This window comes from Colletotrichum higginsianum, chromosome 2, assembly GCF_001672515.1.
Source record: "Colletotrichum higginsianum IMI 349063 chromosome 2, whole genome shotgun sequence".
Lineage (NCBI taxonomy): Eukaryota > Fungi > Ascomycota > Sordariomycetes > Glomerellales > Glomerellaceae > Colletotrichum > Colletotrichum higginsianum.
Genome location: NC_030955.1, coordinates 2,416,543 through 2,433,673, shown reverse-complemented (window position 1 = coordinate 2,433,673; position 17,131 = coordinate 2,416,543). Strand labels below are relative to the sequence as shown.

Here is a 17,131-nt window from a genome sequence, read left to right as displayed (position 1 = left end):
CCGAGTCAGACCCATCCGGGCCGGTGGTTATTATGGGGCCGATCCCAAATCCCCGTGCCCGACCTCTGGGGCATTCTCTCCGCGACCCCGCCACCTTTCCGGTTGCGGGAGGGTTCCGGAATGCACTCCGGATGGGCCAAACCACCTTTCTGGTTGCGCCTGTCTGACCGACCCTAGCGGCTTGGTCCAGGCAAGCATTGTTCTTGCCAAAAAAAAAAAAATTTAAATCTTTTTAGTACGGTTCTGCCTGGCTGCCGGTGACTCAATCGGCCGCCACGTCACGCGCGCGACCTTTGGGAACCCGGGGGGGGGGGGGGGGGCATACCTACTGCCGGCCCCCCAAAGAGCATCCGACCCGACCTTGAGGGACGTGACGCGATACATCCCCGCCGCGATGTTGTCTCCGTGGTTCCTGCTTGGGGCTCTTGTGTCCCCGGATGCCTTTTCCTCTTTTGCTTCACTGCCCCATCGCGGGTTGGAGAGGCGATACACGGGCTGCCGGGCATGTCCAAGCCCGCCCATGACGACGGGAGAGGGGGGGGGGGGATTCGCGTGTGTACGACGACGAATGGCGAGAAGCTTGTCTTGACGCCGCCCACTTTATCACCCTCCCTCTCCCTCGCGGTCGAGTCTTCGTCGCGGATGCCGTGTGTCGTGGCAAGACACTCGGCTAGGGGTTTTTTATTTTATTTTTTTGAGTACTCACGCCCGCATGCGCCCGTCGGTTTCTTTTTTACTACAAACGGGCCCCGCCGCGAACGCCTTGCCTCGGATGGGGTTCTTGGATCGCTAGTCACCGGAAGTAGAGTTATGGATGCGCGGGGTGGTCGACGGTCGATGACATGGCGTGAAAGCGTGAAAGTGTGTGTGTGTGTATGTGTGTGTGTGTGTGTGTGTGTGTGTGTGTAACGACCGCTCCTGGCTCTTGGGTGAATTTCTTTTTCCCATCTGCAACGCTGGAGGAAATCCCGCCTTCCCCCCATCTGACATCGTCGCACTGCATGCAAAGCCCCAAGCGCCAATGATGGTGCCGACAACATCTCCCGTGCAAAACAAAACAAAAGGGAGAGAGAGGGAGTAACGGGGGGGGGGGGGGGGGGGGGGGGGGTCCCGCTACCTTTACGCCAGAGTCATATGTAAAATAAGTTACGAATAGACGAAGAAAGGTGGGAAAGAGGAGGGGGAGGGGGGCGACGACGAATCGCGCGCATGAGGCTGACGGTTGATGATTCACAATCCCCTACCCACCACCGAGCTAAATCGAACCGCAACGACCGGCGCGGGCCACCAGGACAACAAGCTCACCTCGTCCACCGTCCCACACGCCCTTGGGCTCTTGCTCACCTCATCTCGTCACCCACACCGATGGATGACTCGGAAGATCCCAGACCACGGAGTCCAGACCGCACAGGGAAGAATCCAGAGCACACCCCTTCCCTCCCCCGCCCCCCCCCCCACCCCACCACGAGCATGCGCAAACCTGGAGAGGCCGTGACGGCGGGGGGAAGGCGGAACGGCACCCGGCGCAGAGCGCGGCGAGCGTAAGACGGGGGGGCAACGCCACACGATCGCAGCGCAGGGGTGGTGGTGGTGGTGGTGGTGGTGTTGTGTGTTGTGTGTTGGTATTGGTGAGAGGGAAAGGAGGGAGAGAGACAACAGGAATGTGTAATGGGCAAACGGCGAACCAAAAACCCACGACCTCGACGACGCTAGGGTAGCCTCGGCATTACGGTAGGCACGCCGGGGGCAGGTGACGACGGGCTCACCGCACCTCCATCCCCATCCGTCCCTCGTAGAGCCTCGTCGTTCTGTTTATTCGCCCCCTGCACCAAGGAAACCTTGTCTTCGTCGACGGCACGCGCGCGTACCAAACGTCTGGGAAGGGGACAAAAGAGAGACCGTCGTTGTCTTTCCCTCAAGTCGACGATCGATGACCTCCCCTCCGGCGAACATCTCAAAAGACGCACAACAACTTTGTCCCGAACGCTTTGACGATGGGGGAGAGACGTACGTTCGGCGGACGACGACTGCTGCCCGGGGAAACTCTTGCCAGTTTCCTTACTTCCCCGTTTCTCTACGCACACCCTTCCCCCCTCCCCCGACGACGTGACACCGCATCCCGACTAAGACGGGCGGAAAAGTTAGTGAAACGGGACATGACAGTCGTCGTCCTCGGGGTCAGTCAGCATTGGCCTAGAGTCAGCGAGCCGCGACTGCGTCGAAGAACCCATCGCGCCGTGTTTCACAAGAACACATCCCCCTTCCCTTCCCCCTACTCGACACCCGCACAAACGTCGCGGTCGGTCACCGGATACGAGATGCCGCCACGTTAGCCGCACTCACTCGTCCCGTCATACAGCGTCACTGATAAGGCAAGCTTTTTAGGGGGGGGGGACTCGTCAGGTTGGGTTGCAATAGATGGTATTTCTTTCTTGCTTTCGAGAGCCGGCGTCAGGCGGGAGAGAGGATGGCGTGCCCGTCCGGGTTCGTCCCCTCTCCGCCGCCGCCATCGGCTTCGACTCCGTCGACCATTGTGGTGACGGCAACTCTAAATTACACACAAACGCCGGTCCGTGAAGGTGTTTGGCCGACCTGGTCCGCATCCCGCCCTCTTCCCCACCGCAAAGGAGACCCAAAAGACCACCCTGAGTGGTTCGGAGAGCGGAACGAATCATCCAGCCGTCACATCTGGGGTATAAACCTTCAGAGGGGTAATGCCGCTGACAAGATAACAAAACAAGAATGAAGGAAAAAAAAAAAAGTGTCCATACTCTGGAGACCCATAAGAAAATTAAAGCCATGTAATCTTTCCATAAACCCTATTCTCTGGGAGAGGAGGGGAGGGGGACAGGCCATGTCCTGATCTCGGGTGATCCAATCCAAACGCCACGCTTAAAATGCAAAACAGGTGCCCAAGGCCAGATCGGGTCGGAAATCGAAACCGGTGAGGCGTTCTATGTGCGGATCAAGGTAATGGGTGGCGCTCTATGTGCAGTCCATTAATGGGGGGGGTATTGGTGTGTGTGTCGTGTTGTTTGGTGTCTGGTATCTGGTGTCGTCGGGGTGGTTGATTGGTGACAATCCTCCGCCGCCGTGCAAGGTGTGGTTGTCTATGGTTCTATAGTGTCTTGTTCGCTCTTCATTAAGGCCGTATGAGTCGTGAATCCGCTGTAAGTGACGCCCGGTGAGGGTGAGGGACGTTCTTCTCGCAAGGTTTCGAAATCCTGCCGTCTTCTGTCTCTTTCTTTCGTTCTCTCGCGCTCCTGGACTCCCTACATCCTCTAGAAGGTGCTCCAGCTCCAGTCGCGAGGGACGCTGGCGGCTATCTCAGGGCCCTTGGTGGGCGGCAGCATGCCGGGCATCGTCGGGGCGACGGGGCTCGCGACGATGGGGCTTGACGGGGTGTCGGAGGAGTCGGAGCTCTGATCGCTGCCGCTGCGGCTGCCGTTGCGGCTCTTCCATACCTTAAATTCGGTGAAGCAGTGGAAGCAGGCGCGGGCGAGAGAGCCCCTGGGGTTGTAGTTGCAGTCCTCGTCGAGGGGGATGACCTCGTTGGAGTGCGTGTGACAGAAGATGTTGCCGCAGCGGCGGCAGTGGTGTCTGCGGTTCAGAGGGGTGAACTTGCGCTTGCAAGTCGGGTCATCGCACATGACGGACTCGGTATCGGGCTGCGGCGGGATTGTTAGTTTCTCGGCGCGACCATGGCGGATCGAGGGGACAGAGCACGCGCGCGCGACACGCGCATGTCCAGACAGACATACCTTCCAGTGCTTGCGGGTGGGCTCGCCGGTGACCTGGGGGAAGAGGTCGGCGTCCAGCTCGAGGTCGATGACCTTGCCGCTGTCGCCGGTGGAGCGGCGCGACAGCTTCTGGCCGAGGACGCTGAAGCCCGGCAGGCTGACGAAGCTGCTGTTGGAGCGGCGCAGGCAGAGCAGGTCGTCTCCGTCGTTATCTTCGGGCTTGGGCGCCCGGGGCTTCTTGGAGTGGTGCTTGTTGGGGCGCAGGACGGCGGGGACGTAGACGGGGTGCACCGACTCGGTCAGGCATGACTTGGGCGACGTGGGGGAGCCATCGTGAGGGGTGCTGAGAGGCGAGGTGCGGTTGCGAAAGGGCCGGGGCTGGGGCACCGTCTGGAACGAGTGGGATCGACCGTGGGAGAAGTGAGGGCGATCCTGGGGGTAGAAAGGGCCGCGCTGGTCGGCGGGAGTAGGCATAATGAGATCGGTTGCCATTGTGTCGAACTGGGGGTGTGAAGAGATGCTCGGGAATGGTGTTTTGTTGGTTCAAGGTGGGCGTAGGATAAGATGAGGATTAACGAAGCGCGTCGACAATGACGGTGTAAGATGGCGCGCTGATTAAGGTGCGAGAAGGCGCGTGACGAGGAGGGAGGATTTGATGAGGACGAGCGACGAACGAGGCGTATTCTAATCACCCGGGGGTTGGAATGGTGAATATTATGTTGTTGTTGTTGTTGGTGTTGTTGCTTATTTGAGTGTTGTGATGTTGCGGGTGGTGAAGGAAGCAATCGCAGCAAGATGGATATGGATGCGTGCGTGCGTGCAGTGCAGTAGAAGAGAAGCGGGATAGGTGAAGTACTTGGGGCGGGATGCTGGGGGTCTAAATGGATGGGACGAGATTCGGGATGCGGAAGGGGGGCGTGGGTTTTGGGCCGTTAGGGGGGGTGTGATTGTGGGAAAAGAAGAGGGCGATTCAGTGGAAGGACTAGGGGAGGGGGTGGGGAGTGGGTTCCCTATTAGATTTAATGCTGCGGCAATTGGAGGACGCGGCAGAGAGTCGGTGGGGACTGGGGGAGTGAGAGAGTGAGAGGGAGAGTGAGTAGTGAGAGTGAGAGTGAGTGAGGGTGTGTTGTGTCACTTGTGTGGGTGTGCCTCACTCACCCTCTTCTCTCACTCACCGCAGCAGTCTACAGCGTCCCTCCTCCAACCCTTCACCACCAACCAGACTCGTCGTCGCTTTCCCGTCGCAATCTGACCCAGGCCCCGTCCCTCGGGATGCACTCGCCGCAACCTACCATCGTACACACCCCCTCCTCTCCATCCTCCTCACGTCGAACGCAACAAACCAAACCAGCTACGCACGCCGGACCAACACCTCCAGCTCCCCCCCTCCATAGACCAAACCTTCCTCAGGTTATCAGATCATCGCCAGCCATTACAGGTTACGGCCAGGTTGTTGCTGGGTATGTATGTAGGTAGTTGGCTTAGGAACGAACCGAGCCAGCTCCAGGGCATCTTTGGGGGTTGGGAGCGCGGTCCGGAGAAGCCCAAACGGAGGCGCGAACCCCCCCCCCCCCTGCGCGGTTACAGCGAAAAAGAGAGAGAGAGAGAGGGAGAGAGAGAGAACGGAGGCGGCGGCGGCGGCCACGATGATGCTGGAGGCGGCGGCGACCGCCCTTTCGCCCTGCAAGGAATCCCCCGTCCACACCCCCCTCACCCCCCCCCCCCCCCCCCCCCCCCCCCCCCCCATCTCCAGAGTCCATCGCCCATCTCCATTCCCACCCAGCCCAAGATTCCGCGCACCGAGTATCTCCACCTCCCCGAGCCTCCAGCCTGTTCGTACGCTACGTACAGTACCTACAAATAGTGTGCTGCTGTACGGATACAGGCAGGCACACTATTACTTCGTACAGCAGGCTGGGCGGTCTTCTTTCCGCGCTCGTGGTTGGTCGTCGAGAGGTCCGAACCCTTGCCCAACTCAGCTCAGCACCGTCGACTTGGACGACCCGATCCCCCGGCCACGCCCAAGGGGGCCAAAAACAAGCCCCCCCTCCAGCCGCCGTCCCAACTGTCAGTCGGCCACAGACTGTAGTAGTGTACCCGTCGTCCTGTATGTGTGTAAGAATAGTGTAAGTACTACATATGTCAGTGAGAAAGAAAGAAGGCGCGTTCCCACAGTGGCTACATACTGGATAGCGAACCCCTCCTCCCCCGTCCCGCATTGTCTCTCCTCTCGCTCATGTTCCGTGCCCATCGTCTCGTCTCTCGTCTCGTCTCGTCTTGTCTCTTGTTTATCCTCTCGCCTTGCCCGGTTTAGAAACAAGGGCCGACGCTGCTCTTGCAAAAGGACCCTGAAATGAACAAAAACCACGTAAGTAAGGCGGTGGTCGGGGTCCTGGGCTCCCAGGCGCGCTAAGGACTCACTCAGTTAGTTCCACGTCGTTGAATGAAGATCGCTGGGGACCTCCCCCCTTCTCTGACACAAGCAAAGTGTTTACAACGGGGCCCGCTGCCTGCTCGCGTGTCCCGCTACCCTTTTCCAAAGCGGCCTTGCGGCTTGCCTCCTTCTTCTTGCCGTAGTCGAGCCGCCGCTAATACGCATCCCCAGGGATGCCCTCACCTATCTACCCACCCCAAAGGTGCGACTTATTTCTCTGTACCTTCCCCTAAGGATTAGTGTCCAAGGGCTCTCGTTTCGTAAGGATCGTGGACCAGGCCGCCAACGGTGCCTTTGGTCCAGGTTCCCTCAACTCCTTAGCCGGCGACAGCCGGGCCAAGACCAAAGGGTCCCCGAGGGACGAAACCATGGGCAGAAAAAGAAGGGCGGCGGGAAAACAGAAGGGGGAAAAAGCAACGATACCCATCCATGTATGGAGCGCCAGGAGGCTGTAGCCGCAAATTAGCGGTGGGCGAGAGGATTATAATCGTAGGTTGTCGGGGTTCAACCTTTGAGACAGAAGGTCCTCCCGCCTTAGTAGCTTAGACTTGGCGCGCGAACTCCCCTCCATCCAAGACTCTCCAGCTTTTTTTTTTTTTTTTTTTGCACTCCGGAGAAAGACCGCAATATCGCCTTGGCTCTCTCGGTCTCATCGTTGCCAGTAGTCACGGCGGCGGCGGCGGCGGCGGCGACGACTGGACGACGACTGGACGGCAATGTCGACACGACACGGCCCAGCCCGTGTTCCTCGGGTGGAGGTAGTGTACTGTGACGACCGTCTTGTTGAGGTGCCGGCCGGGCTGCTGAACGATCGACTACCATCAGATGCTCGACAACTCCTCCCCTCTCCATCCACATCGTCACCGCCAGCCCAGAATGATGGCCAGGGGGACGCGACCCGTCGGACAGAGACCGATCTGGACTCTCTGTCTGCCGTGTCCTGTGTGTGTGTGTGTGTGTGTGCGTTGCAAATTGCCGGCTGCCGCTCGTATCGCATCCACGCGGTGCGCACCGACCATGCCGCGCCGCCGCCGCCGCCCACTGTCGAGAGGGGGAGGAAGAGGGAGTGAGAGAGGCATATCGGGATTCGGGGATGCATCCTCCACTTCTTCCATGGCATGGGTCCTGGCAGACAGGGATGGGTGGAAACGCACCGACATGACAGACATGGAATAGCGCCTCCAACCTTGATTCTTTGTACGTAGGAGAAATGCTGAGCCGCCTGTTCCTGGCGTAGTGTGTCGTGGTCTGTTCCGGACATGTTCTCCTGCCGGCCTCGGTTTGTAATTTGGCGGTGTCTCGCGCGAGGCTCTGATATCTGTTATTCAAGATTTTTTGATGACAAGTGTTGTGTCGTATCGTGTCGTGTTCTTTTCCGTCGAGTCTTCCCCTTTCGAGGCCTCTCCCCCGTCGACGCCGGACGGACGGCACTGGCTGACACTCTTTTTTCTTCTTTTTTTTCTTTCTTTCCGATCAAGGTAGTGGTAGCTGATCCCGCTCCGTCCATCCCCTCTCGATGCGTAGATGCGTGTGCGCGCCTCCATAGAACCCCCCCCATCCATGGCCCAAGGCCCATCACATAGCCTGCAGGATACCTCCTCATGCGCCTGCGCCGCGACAGGCGGGATCCAATCGTTCTGTGCAACGTCGGAACTCCTGGTCTGAGTGCCCCATCTTGGTGATGACAGACAGCCTGGGATTTGCTGCATGTAAGTCGTCCGGGATCGAGAGAAGAGGAGCCCGTCCTGCATCCGTGCAGCCTGTATTACACGTCTCGGCTTGATACCGCCCACATATGCAACGGACAGCTTCGTTTGCAGAGCAGAGGGGCAGAAGATTCCTGCAAAAGAGCGCCCACCGCGCCCACCGCCCATCTAATTGCTCGATTGCTGTATTGGAGGCATCTAATTCCAGCCGGGATCGCGTCCCTCTCCACATTGTTGTGTGGGGATTCAATAGCATCTCCTCCAAGTCTATGGGACGGGGGCCACGCTGGCCCAACTGGACCAGACGAACGCTGCTCATTTCCAATCGTGACTCGCTGTCTGCCATGTCCGATCTCCAGCCCCCCCTCCCCCCCGGTTCGACGTCAAGGCTGGGCTGCTTGTTGCTTGTTCTTGTTGCTGTTCACCTGGTTGGCAATGACCGTCGTCTGGACAGTGGGTAAGTGCGTGGGCTCCGTCTTGTCTTCCAGCCCCCGACGCTCAGCTCTATGCTGATGCTCCATCACGGTTGTGGGTTTGGTGGCACAGCGTCGTGGCGTGTTCGCACGCGGTATCCGATCCGTACGTACTGCTGTTTACGAAGCGCACGGAGGCTGCGCGGCAAAACCACATGGCAATAACGTCGGAGGGGTTTTGCCATGTCGCTGCGACCCCCTTTGCCCACAAATTGAAGTTGGCCGTCGACGACAACAAGAACAAGAACAAGTGCCGCAATGACTTGCGCTAGCTGCCACGCGCATCACACCGTCGGCGGGCTGTCGTCGGGGGCCACTGTTCGTCTCCATCTATACGTCAAAGTCGGCCGTCGTTCGTACTCTCAGTGGCCAATTGATGCCGATCTGGCGTGTCGGCCGAGTGAGAGTCCACGTTTGCTTGGACCGATTGTAGGGGACGGACTGGTTGGCTCCTCGGAGCTGTCAGACTACTGTAGTGAGTGCACTGTCGCAGGGGCAAACCGGTAGTCGGGGTCCTCGAGTCATTTCAGTCTGACCACTGAACATGACGCAGGTCGTGACGCTCAGTGATTTCGGACAATTTCCATCCATTCCTGCAGAGAGGGAGGGAGAAGGAGAAAGAGATCTGCTCCCAAAACCTAACGACTAACGACTAACGACAACTGACAACTGAGCAGCAGAGTCGAGGGATGAGAGGGTTCGACACACACCCCCCCTCCCACCATATGGCTGGCTCATGTTCTGCCGCCTGCAGCTGTTGAGCAGTGGAAACCCCCCCCCCCTCTCCAATCCAAGAGTCCTAACGCGAAGCGAGGCCGTGAAGAAACGCATAGGCCGGATTGAGAAAAGGGTGCAGCAGGACTGAGGAAAGGGGAGGGTCCAGAAAACCTCACGCAGGAGAGCCGCCGGTGCCCACTTGCGCTCCCACGGCCCACGGCTACAGAACACGTCCAGAAGCCTGGAGAACGGGGATAGAGGGTCGCCTTGACTTGGCATTTGCAAATAGCTTGGTCCAAGGCCCCCGTCCGAGCAATGGTTCTCGTGGTTCTCGTGGCTCTTGTGGGTTCCCAGTGGATTCAACGGCCATGGTACTCCGTCTCTGTGGCGGGGATCCCAGCGAGTGGGCAAAACCGCTGCGCAGCATTTTGATGACGGACGGACGGGGGCCCTTTCGCCACAGCCTCGCGACGACAGTCTGTTCGTCCGCTGTCGCCGAGCGCTAGGACTTTACCTGCGCCTTAGCGCGCAGTTAGAAGGGGCTTCCGCTTTTCAATCCTGTGAAAGCCTCATGGCTCAAAGGGTCCCTCGCCCCCCCCCGGAATATGGCCGGCCGACTCCACTCGTCTAATGGGCTTTCGGTACTCGACCTGTTCTCGACATCAACGCCCGGCCGAGGCTCAATGGCATTGTCGGGACGGACGTGGAGGCGAAACACAAAGGAGACACCGCGGTAACGGGTTGCATGGTGGACGGAGCCGAGGGGTGGCGGTCGAACTCGGTGAGACATGCGCTCAGGGCCGACAAAGACCAGAATGTGGCCGATGAGTGGGCGACGGCGACGACGACGAAGACGACGACTGAGTTTCCCAAACCGACACCGACATTTCCGTCGTGGTCGTGGCCGTGGTCGTCATGGTCTCGTGGTGTACCGTACCTGTTCTGTTATCCCTGTAAGATGATTGGGCGCCTGAGTCGGTTCACTGCCAACTCGAGCGTTCCCTCTCGTTCTCGGCCGGCAACCGCACGCAAGTTTTTTTTTCTTCTTCTTTTTCCTCGTTTTTTTTTCTTTCTTATTCTATTCCTTTTTTCCCCCTCTTCCTGTCAATTTCGCAGGAGACCGCCGGTGGGTACGGGAATCTTCGACTGCAACGGTAAAACAAGAGTGAACCCCCCTTCCTTTGGGTGGTTGGCAGGCGAACACTGTGGTCCAGGATCCCCCCGTACGCCGCCACGACGGCTGTCTCGCCGCCATCATCCCTACGGCGGGTTTATCATTTGAGCGCGCATGCGAACGTGGTCTTCCCCGGATCGGACGCCAAATGAGACATGACATGGTGTATCCGTCCAAAGTAGGTCGGGTAAAACGAGCCTCATTTCGACATGACGGGGCGAGAAAAAGCAAGGGGGGCTCGAGCGGGAAGGGCTGGCTGGCTGGCTGGCTGGCTGGTTTGGGGGGGGGACAAGCTGGTTTCAGCGATAAGAGAATCAGGTGAGGAAAACGATAGGCGCTGCCTGCTGCAACTCACTCACTTATCTTGTTGGTTAATCGTTCACGGTTCCGAGGGGCCGGGACGGAGATGGTGGAATGGTGTGCAGATGCGGGATTGTCGGTGAGTTTGGGATTGGGGGGAGAAGGGGAAGGGGAAGGGGGAGGAACGTCGCATCGGCAGTCATTGATTCTCGCGCCCCCCCGCCAGACGGGAAATCTCAAAAGGGAGATGAAAATGTGAGGCCTTTTCTTCCGTTGCTTCGTTTAGGTTTAGGGGAAGCGGAAGAAAAGGCGACGCAAATCAACGACCAACAACCCGTTTTGCTGGGACACCACATCGTCAACCTGGGAAGGCCAGTTCAGATCAGAACAGAGTACGTACCTACCTACCTACCTTATACAGAGTTACGGGGCACAGAATACAGAGCGAGCACAGAGCACAGAGCACAGAGCACAGAGCACAGAGCACAGAGCACAGAGCACAGAGCACAGAGCACAGAGCACAGAGCACGGAGTACGTACTCTGTCTCTGTTCTGTGGGAGGAGGAGGAATCGAGATAAGGCCCCATTGTTCCTTCCTCACGCCAAAAAAGAAAGAAAAGAGCACAGACACGCTTGTCCGTATCAAGCATCCATGCTGCGTACCATGCTTCGCGACCCCTGCCCTTTGCACCAATTGATGCAGGGTCTTCGACGCCCCATTGGTCGGTTTGTTTGCGACGTTATCGCCGGTTGCTGATTGGACACACACTTCCCTGTCGGTCATGTATAATTGCCTCAGGCATCAGTGACAGGGAGGGGTGTGTCGTCTGCCAGGTGCCGCGTCTGGCAAAGCGCGGCGCGGGCTGTCTGACAGCCGACCGCCCGTTGGCGTCTGCAGCTGCAGGGCTATGACCGACGGCATGTGACGTCGCTGGCCGGCTGGCATCCCTCCTCTGTCCAGTTCGGTCTTCACCGCCTAGTGACATACCGACATATCCACCACACGACCACCCACACGTCCACACGTCCACACGTCCACTCGTCTACGGATCGCCCAGCTGGCGGTTTCTGCTTGCTTTTTGGCCATGCCATGGCATGCCACGCCACGCCACCCCTGGCCGGGGGATTACTGCCGCCCGTCCATAGGCAGGGCGTTTGAAGCCTTATCGCATACGATGTACAAAGGGGGTGAGGGATGGGATCGTGGCCGGTCCATGGATGGCCGGCCGTTCATCCTCACTTCAATGTCTCCCGGAAGAGGCTCCGGATGGGGGAATTGAGAGACAGGAGACGATGCCCAAAGGAGGCTGGCAAGTCCAAGACGGCCATCACGATTCACAACGACAACAACGACGACCATCATCACCACCACCACCACCACCACCAATACGTTCGTTTCCAACCGCTGCACGTCAGTGCAAAAACGGTTGTGGTTCGCCGTCGATCCGTGATGTCCAAGGGGGATATTCATGATCGCCCGCGCGGGAAAAGGGAAGGAATGCGGCGTGTGTGTGTGTGAGTGAGTGGGTGACGGGAGCGCGCCCAAGAAGAGTCCAAAGACTTGACTGACTCCAAGAAAACTTCCCCGCGGAGACGTGAAACCACCTCCAACGAACCGGTGCACCCCACTGGCTGACTGGCTGGCTGGCTGGCGCATTCCCCCCCGACACCGGTCGCGCCGGCCGGGAGAGCAAAGCGTCGAGGGAGCATCCAGCGAGCAGATCTCCATGTTTCGTCGCATCTTTTTCCCCTTCCCTTTCCCTCTGTTCGACCGCCATGACGTATCCCAAAGCGCTGCTCCTTTTACCGCTCTAGGAAGGCTGACACGGGATCTCCCCCCCCCATCGACAGTAATCGAGATGGACAAACAACCGCCGCCCTGCCAGTTCCGACTCCCTGCGTCCCACGTCCGTCCTCCGGCCGCGGTCTCACTGACTCGGGAGTCCCCCCCCTCTGGGCCATTGACGACAGTTTATGGGCTCCGCGATCGCCAGTTCTTGCGTCGTCGTGGTTTTGTAGTCGTTCGTGATAAGCAAAACATGACGTCGGCGCTGTTCATGGCGCTCTCCCCCCCTCGCCCCCTGCCGTCCGGGGTGCCGTCTCTGGGGATCGGGGAGTGATGCGGCTGGCCTCGAGGAGCAACTGCAGCCGCCTACATCGTAGACATACATCGTATCGAGGGACCAGCACCTCCCAGTCAATCGGAAGGGGGGGGTGTATGGACGGAAAGCAAACGGCATTTCCCCCGGTGCCCTGCCCTGGGAAGGCCTGGCAAGGTGGTTTGTGCTTCTTGCTGATCGCGTCGTGCCTATCGCAACCCAAACCGAGCTTGTTTTTATCACCATTTTATGGTTTGAATCGGCGCCGCCGTTGGGCACGACCTTTGAAACGAAATGATGACCCAAACTCTAATCCGGTTGAACGTCTGTCTGATGGTTCAGGCGGGCGGCAAGGTTTACCGTTTTGTCATATCAAATTGGATGATGTTCATTGGACTGATATGGCACTCTGGATGGATGGACGATGGATGGGACTCTGGGGCAGAGCCGCCACGCCACCCCTTCGCGAACTCCGGGTTTTTTTTGATTTGAACGAGCTGAAGCAGATGGAAAGTCTGATTGCCTCGTGGCCGCCGCCGCCTGACTCGCGGATCGATATCTCACACACCAAAACGTCACAATCATCTCTCTCTCTCTCTCTCTCTCGACTGTACGCCGAGCGAGGTCTTGGCTCAATCAAACGCGCAAAAGTAAGGGGATTCATTCGTGATAACCATCCTCTGTAGAACGAGACCATTGCAAACAACAACGACTTGCAACCCGTGAAATGCCCCCCAATCGGTACCCAAACAAGAATATGAAAATAAATTAAATTGTTGAAAATAATAAACACCAATGGCCGTTCCGTAACCCCCGTGATATCATTACCACCAGTACAGGACAAGAAGAGGAAGAAGAGCAAGGGGAAATAAAAACACCAGGTCACACTCCTCACCAGAAGACACTCGACGGACCAAGCACATCAGAGAGCGGCCGGCGAGGATGCCCGGCGACGCCCTCCATGACCTCCGCCAACCGCGCCACCACCGCCTCGGCCGCCTCCCGCGAGAGAAGGTCGCTGGCACCGGCGACTCTCACCGTCAGCGTCGTCCCCCTCCCCTCCTCCTCCTCCTCCTCCCCCCCGCCGAGCGCGGACGTCACCACCAGCCTCTCGGGCACGGCGTCCGGCTCGAACCAGTGCACCCTCCCCCCTCCGTCATCGAGGTCCAAGGCCGGACGCGTGTCGAGGCTCGAGTGCTCCACCACCGAGTCCAGGGCCGCCGCCGCCGGGCCCGGGGTCCTCCAGGTCGTGCAGTGCCGGATGATGTCCGCGAGGCCGAGGGAGTCCGCCTCGCCCATCGCGACGTGTTGGTCTTGGACCCCTCGGAGGTAGCTCTCCGCCGTGGTCACGGTGCCGTCTGGCAAAGGTGACGTCGGGACGGACACCCTGACGGGGACGGTGTTGACGCAGGGCCCCATGACGTCCTGCACGCCCGGGATGCCGGCGTTGCGGCCCGCCACGACACGGCCGAAGACGACCTCTCGGCTGCCTGTCAGGCGCGCGAGGATGGCGGCCCAGGACGAGGTGAGGAGCGTGGCCAGCGTCAGCCCGGCGGGGAGCCGGGGCGCGGGGATGACACGGCTGGCCTCGACCCTGGATGGTTTCGTGCTTGGCGACGACGCTCCGGGCCGGAGAGCGCGCCCTAGGCCGGTGGGACTCGAGCCGTCGAGGACGCGGCGCCAGTACGCGATGGAGCGTGCTTCCTGTTGGCGGGCGTGGGCGAGGTAGACGGAGAAGTCGACAAGGGGGGCCAGTGGGCGGTCCCGGTAGGCGTCGATCAGAGAGGCGACGATGGACGGGAAGCAGACGCCGTCGTATTGCGCGTGGGACAGGCGGACCATGAGGCGGTTCGCGCCCGAAGCGTGGCGGAGGAGCGTAAAGGACGTAAAGGGCGCGAAGTAGTAGTCGCCGCCGCCGCCGCCGTCGGGCTCGAGGCCGCGCTGTGTTGATCTGGCAGACTGCTCTCGGGAGGCGCTGTCGATGTCGCCGCCCACGTCGACGGTGTCGAACAGGAGGGTATCGTCAAGCCGTGCCAGGACCACTTGCCAGTGAACCCCGTTCAGCGGGATGAACAGAGTCCGGAGGATGGGCATATGGCGTGTGAGTAGCTGGCAGCCTCGTCGGAGAGCGTCAACGTCCACCTTGGTCCCGAGGTCGAGAAAGAAGTAGTTGAACGTCTGCTCCGGGATGCGTGCGGCGCGATCGAGCACTTCCTGCTGGAAGAGGGTGACGGGCATGATATCCTCGACGGCGTCGCCGGCAACGCCGCGGGTTTCGTGCAGATGGTCACGGATCCGGTCGACGATGGGCCGGTCGACGAGGGAGAAACGGGCAGGCTTCGTCGGCGTAGCCGAAGGGTTGAGTTGTCTGACATTCGATAGGGACCCGAGACCGGCAATGGTGGGATTCTTGAACACGTCGGCGACGGAGAGCGCGATGCCGGACTTGTGGGCTTCGCCGACGAGCCTCATGACGCTCAGCGAATCGCCGCCCAGGCGGAAGAAATCGTCATCGACCCCGACGGAGGAGGCCTCGTCGACCTCGAGAGTCGCGGCCCAGAGTCTCTGCAGCTCGCGCTCGACGTCGTTGGACGGCGCGCGTCGGTCTCCCCGGGCCGCACGACGGCGGAGGTCGGCCAGCCGCCGAGCGGAAAAGGAGGCGCCGATACCCCGCAGCTTCTTGCGGTCCGTCTTGAACGAGGCGTTGGTGGGGATCCTGTCGAGTCTGAAATAGACCGACGGGACCATGTAGGCCGGCAGGCGTCGGGCGAGGTCGTCGGCCGCCGCCGTGGATATCTCGCAGACCGTGACGACGCCTTCGCCTTCGCCTTCGCCTTCGCCTTCGCCTTCGCCGTCTGCCTCACCCGCGCCGGGATCGGGCACCACAAAGGCCGCCAGCATCGGGGCGCCCCCCTCAGGCACGATGACTTCTGCGGCGACCTGGCGCATCTGCGGGAGACACTCGCGGAGGTGGTGCTCCGTCTCCCCCACCTCGACCCTCTGCCCGCGGATCTTGATCTGCGTGTCCTTGCGGCCGAGGTACGCGAGCGTGCCGTCCGGGTGGTACCTCACGAGGTCTCCCGTCTTGTAGACCGTACCGCGCCGGCCGGCCTCCAGCAGCCACGCCGGGTCCTCGACGAACGCGGCGGCGGTCCTCTCGGGGTCGTCCAGGTAGCCCTGCGCCAGGATGGGCCCCTCGACGAGGAGCTCGCCGACGGCCCCGACGGCCGCGAGCTTCTGGTGGTCTCCCGGGTCTGCCACCCACGTCACCGCGCCGGCCCCGGTTCCGATGCAGCTGGCGTCGGGCCTGGAGAAGTCGAGGTCGTAGATGGTCGACACGATGGCGGTTTCCGTGGGGCCGAAGCAGTTCATGACCCGGGGGAGGTGGCTCCATCTGGTAAAGTCCGTCATCAGGGGCGCCTCGCCGGCCAACGTCAGCGTGTGGAACGACGGCACCCGGCTCGGCTCGATCAGCCTCGACACCGAGGCCGTCAAGGCGGCCGTGTTGACCTTCATCTCGTCCATCGCCTCGCTGAGTCGGCCGAGCCTCTGGTCCTCGGAGGGGGTGGCCACCACGCCGCCCCAGACGAGCGTCGTGAAGATGTCGTAGCAGGAGGCATCAAAGGTGTAGGCGGCGAACTGGAGCGTGCGGGTTTCGGGCCCGTGGCCCATGCGAAGCCCGTGGTGGTAGCAGCTGCTGCTGATGGCCCGGTGCGACACGACGACCCCCTTGGGCTGTCCCGTGCTGCCGGAAGTGAAGAGGACGTACGCAGTCGAGCTGGGGGCTTGTGGCGCCATGCCAGGCTCGTCATGTTCTGGAAGAGGCTCATCGTCGTCGTCGTCGTCGTTGTTGTCACCGTCGACGACGACGACCCGACGGCCGGCCCCGACGTCGAGATTCGAGTATCGCGCCGAGACGAGCACGACCCGCGCCCGAGTCCGGACGAGCACCCGCTCGCGCCTGTCCGGGGCCTGAGACGGATCCAGGGGGACGAAGGCGGCGCCGGCCTTCAAGACGGCGAGCATGGCGACGACGGCCCATTTCGACTTCTCGAAGCAGAGGGGCACCATGGCGCCGAGCCCGACGACGCCGGCGCGCCGCAGACGATGCGAGAACCGAGAGGCTTCGGCCTCGAGCTGGCCGTAGGTGAGGTCGCCGTCCCACGCGCACACGGCGGGGGCGTCTGGGCGGGAGCGTGCGTGTTCCGATACCAGGTCGTGCAGACAACGATCGACGGGTCGGGGGACGACGCGGTTCCAGCCTTGGATCAGGTCCTTGTCGGCGCTGCTCAGGAGGTTCACCTCGTGGGTCGTCGCACGGGGGTCTTGCAGGATGCCGGCCAGGGCCGAACCCAGGCACCGGGCGACGTGTTCCGCCTGGGCTTGTCCCAGACAGGTGGAACGGCAGTCCAGCTCGATCCTGAGGGCCGAGGGGGTGTCGACGGCGCGGATAGAGATGTCGTACTGCGAGATTGTTAGGGATACTGT

The 17,131-nt window shown here is 60.6% G+C and overlaps 5 protein-coding genes across 5 annotated transcripts in view; 2 read left to right on the top strand and 3 right to left on the bottom strand.

Moving 5' to 3' along the window:
- Positions 1 to 262: 262 nt before the first annotated feature.
- Positions 263 to 522, bottom strand: CH63R_02476 (uncharacterized protein; the record flags this gene model as incomplete). The annotated part of the gene is made up of 2 exons (XM_018297451.1): positions 263 to 291; positions 330 to 522. 2 exons carry the CDS (start codon positions 520 to 522, stop codon positions 263 to 265), a joined length of 222 nt encoding a protein of 73 aa, XP_018162267.1.
- Positions 523 to 3,281: 2,759 nt separating this feature from the next.
- Positions 3,282 to 4,232, bottom strand: CH63R_02475 (FYVE zinc finger; the record flags this gene model as incomplete). The annotated part of the gene is made up of 2 exons (XM_018297450.1): positions 3,282 to 3,668; positions 3,762 to 4,232. 2 exons carry the CDS (start codon positions 4,230 to 4,232, stop codon positions 3,282 to 3,284), a joined length of 858 nt encoding a protein of 285 aa, XP_018162266.1.
- A 780-nt stretch (positions 4,233 to 5,012) lies between these two features.
- Positions 5,013 to 6,092, top strand: CH63R_02474 (uncharacterized protein; the record flags this gene model as incomplete). The annotated part of the gene is made up of 4 exons (XM_018297449.1): positions 5,013 to 5,204; positions 5,242 to 5,572; positions 5,626 to 5,807; positions 5,934 to 6,092. The coding sequence occupies 4 exons, from the start codon at positions 5,013 to 5,015 to the stop codon at positions 6,090 to 6,092; spliced, it is 864 nt and encodes a 287-aa protein (XP_018162265.1).
- Positions 6,093 to 8,315: 2,223 nt separating this feature from the next.
- On the top strand, positions 8,316 to 8,625 carry CH63R_02473 (uncharacterized protein; the record flags this gene model as incomplete). Its single annotated transcript, XM_018297448.1, has 2 exons — positions 8,316 to 8,337; positions 8,369 to 8,625. 2 exons carry the CDS (start codon positions 8,316 to 8,318, stop codon positions 8,623 to 8,625), a joined length of 279 nt encoding a protein of 92 aa, XP_018162264.1.
- Positions 8,626 to 13,534: 4,909 nt separating this feature from the next.
- Positions 13,535 to 17,131, bottom strand: part of CH63R_02472 (Peptide synthetase) — a gene marked incomplete at both ends in the record, with an annotated part of 28,546 nt that continues 24,949 nt past the window's right edge. Inside the window, one exon of the mRNA XM_018297447.1 lies at positions 13,535 to 17,107. Within this exon, the coding sequence (XP_018162263.1) occupies positions 13,535 to 17,107 (3,573 nt within the window). The remainder of the gene's footprint in view (positions 17,108 to 17,131) is intronic.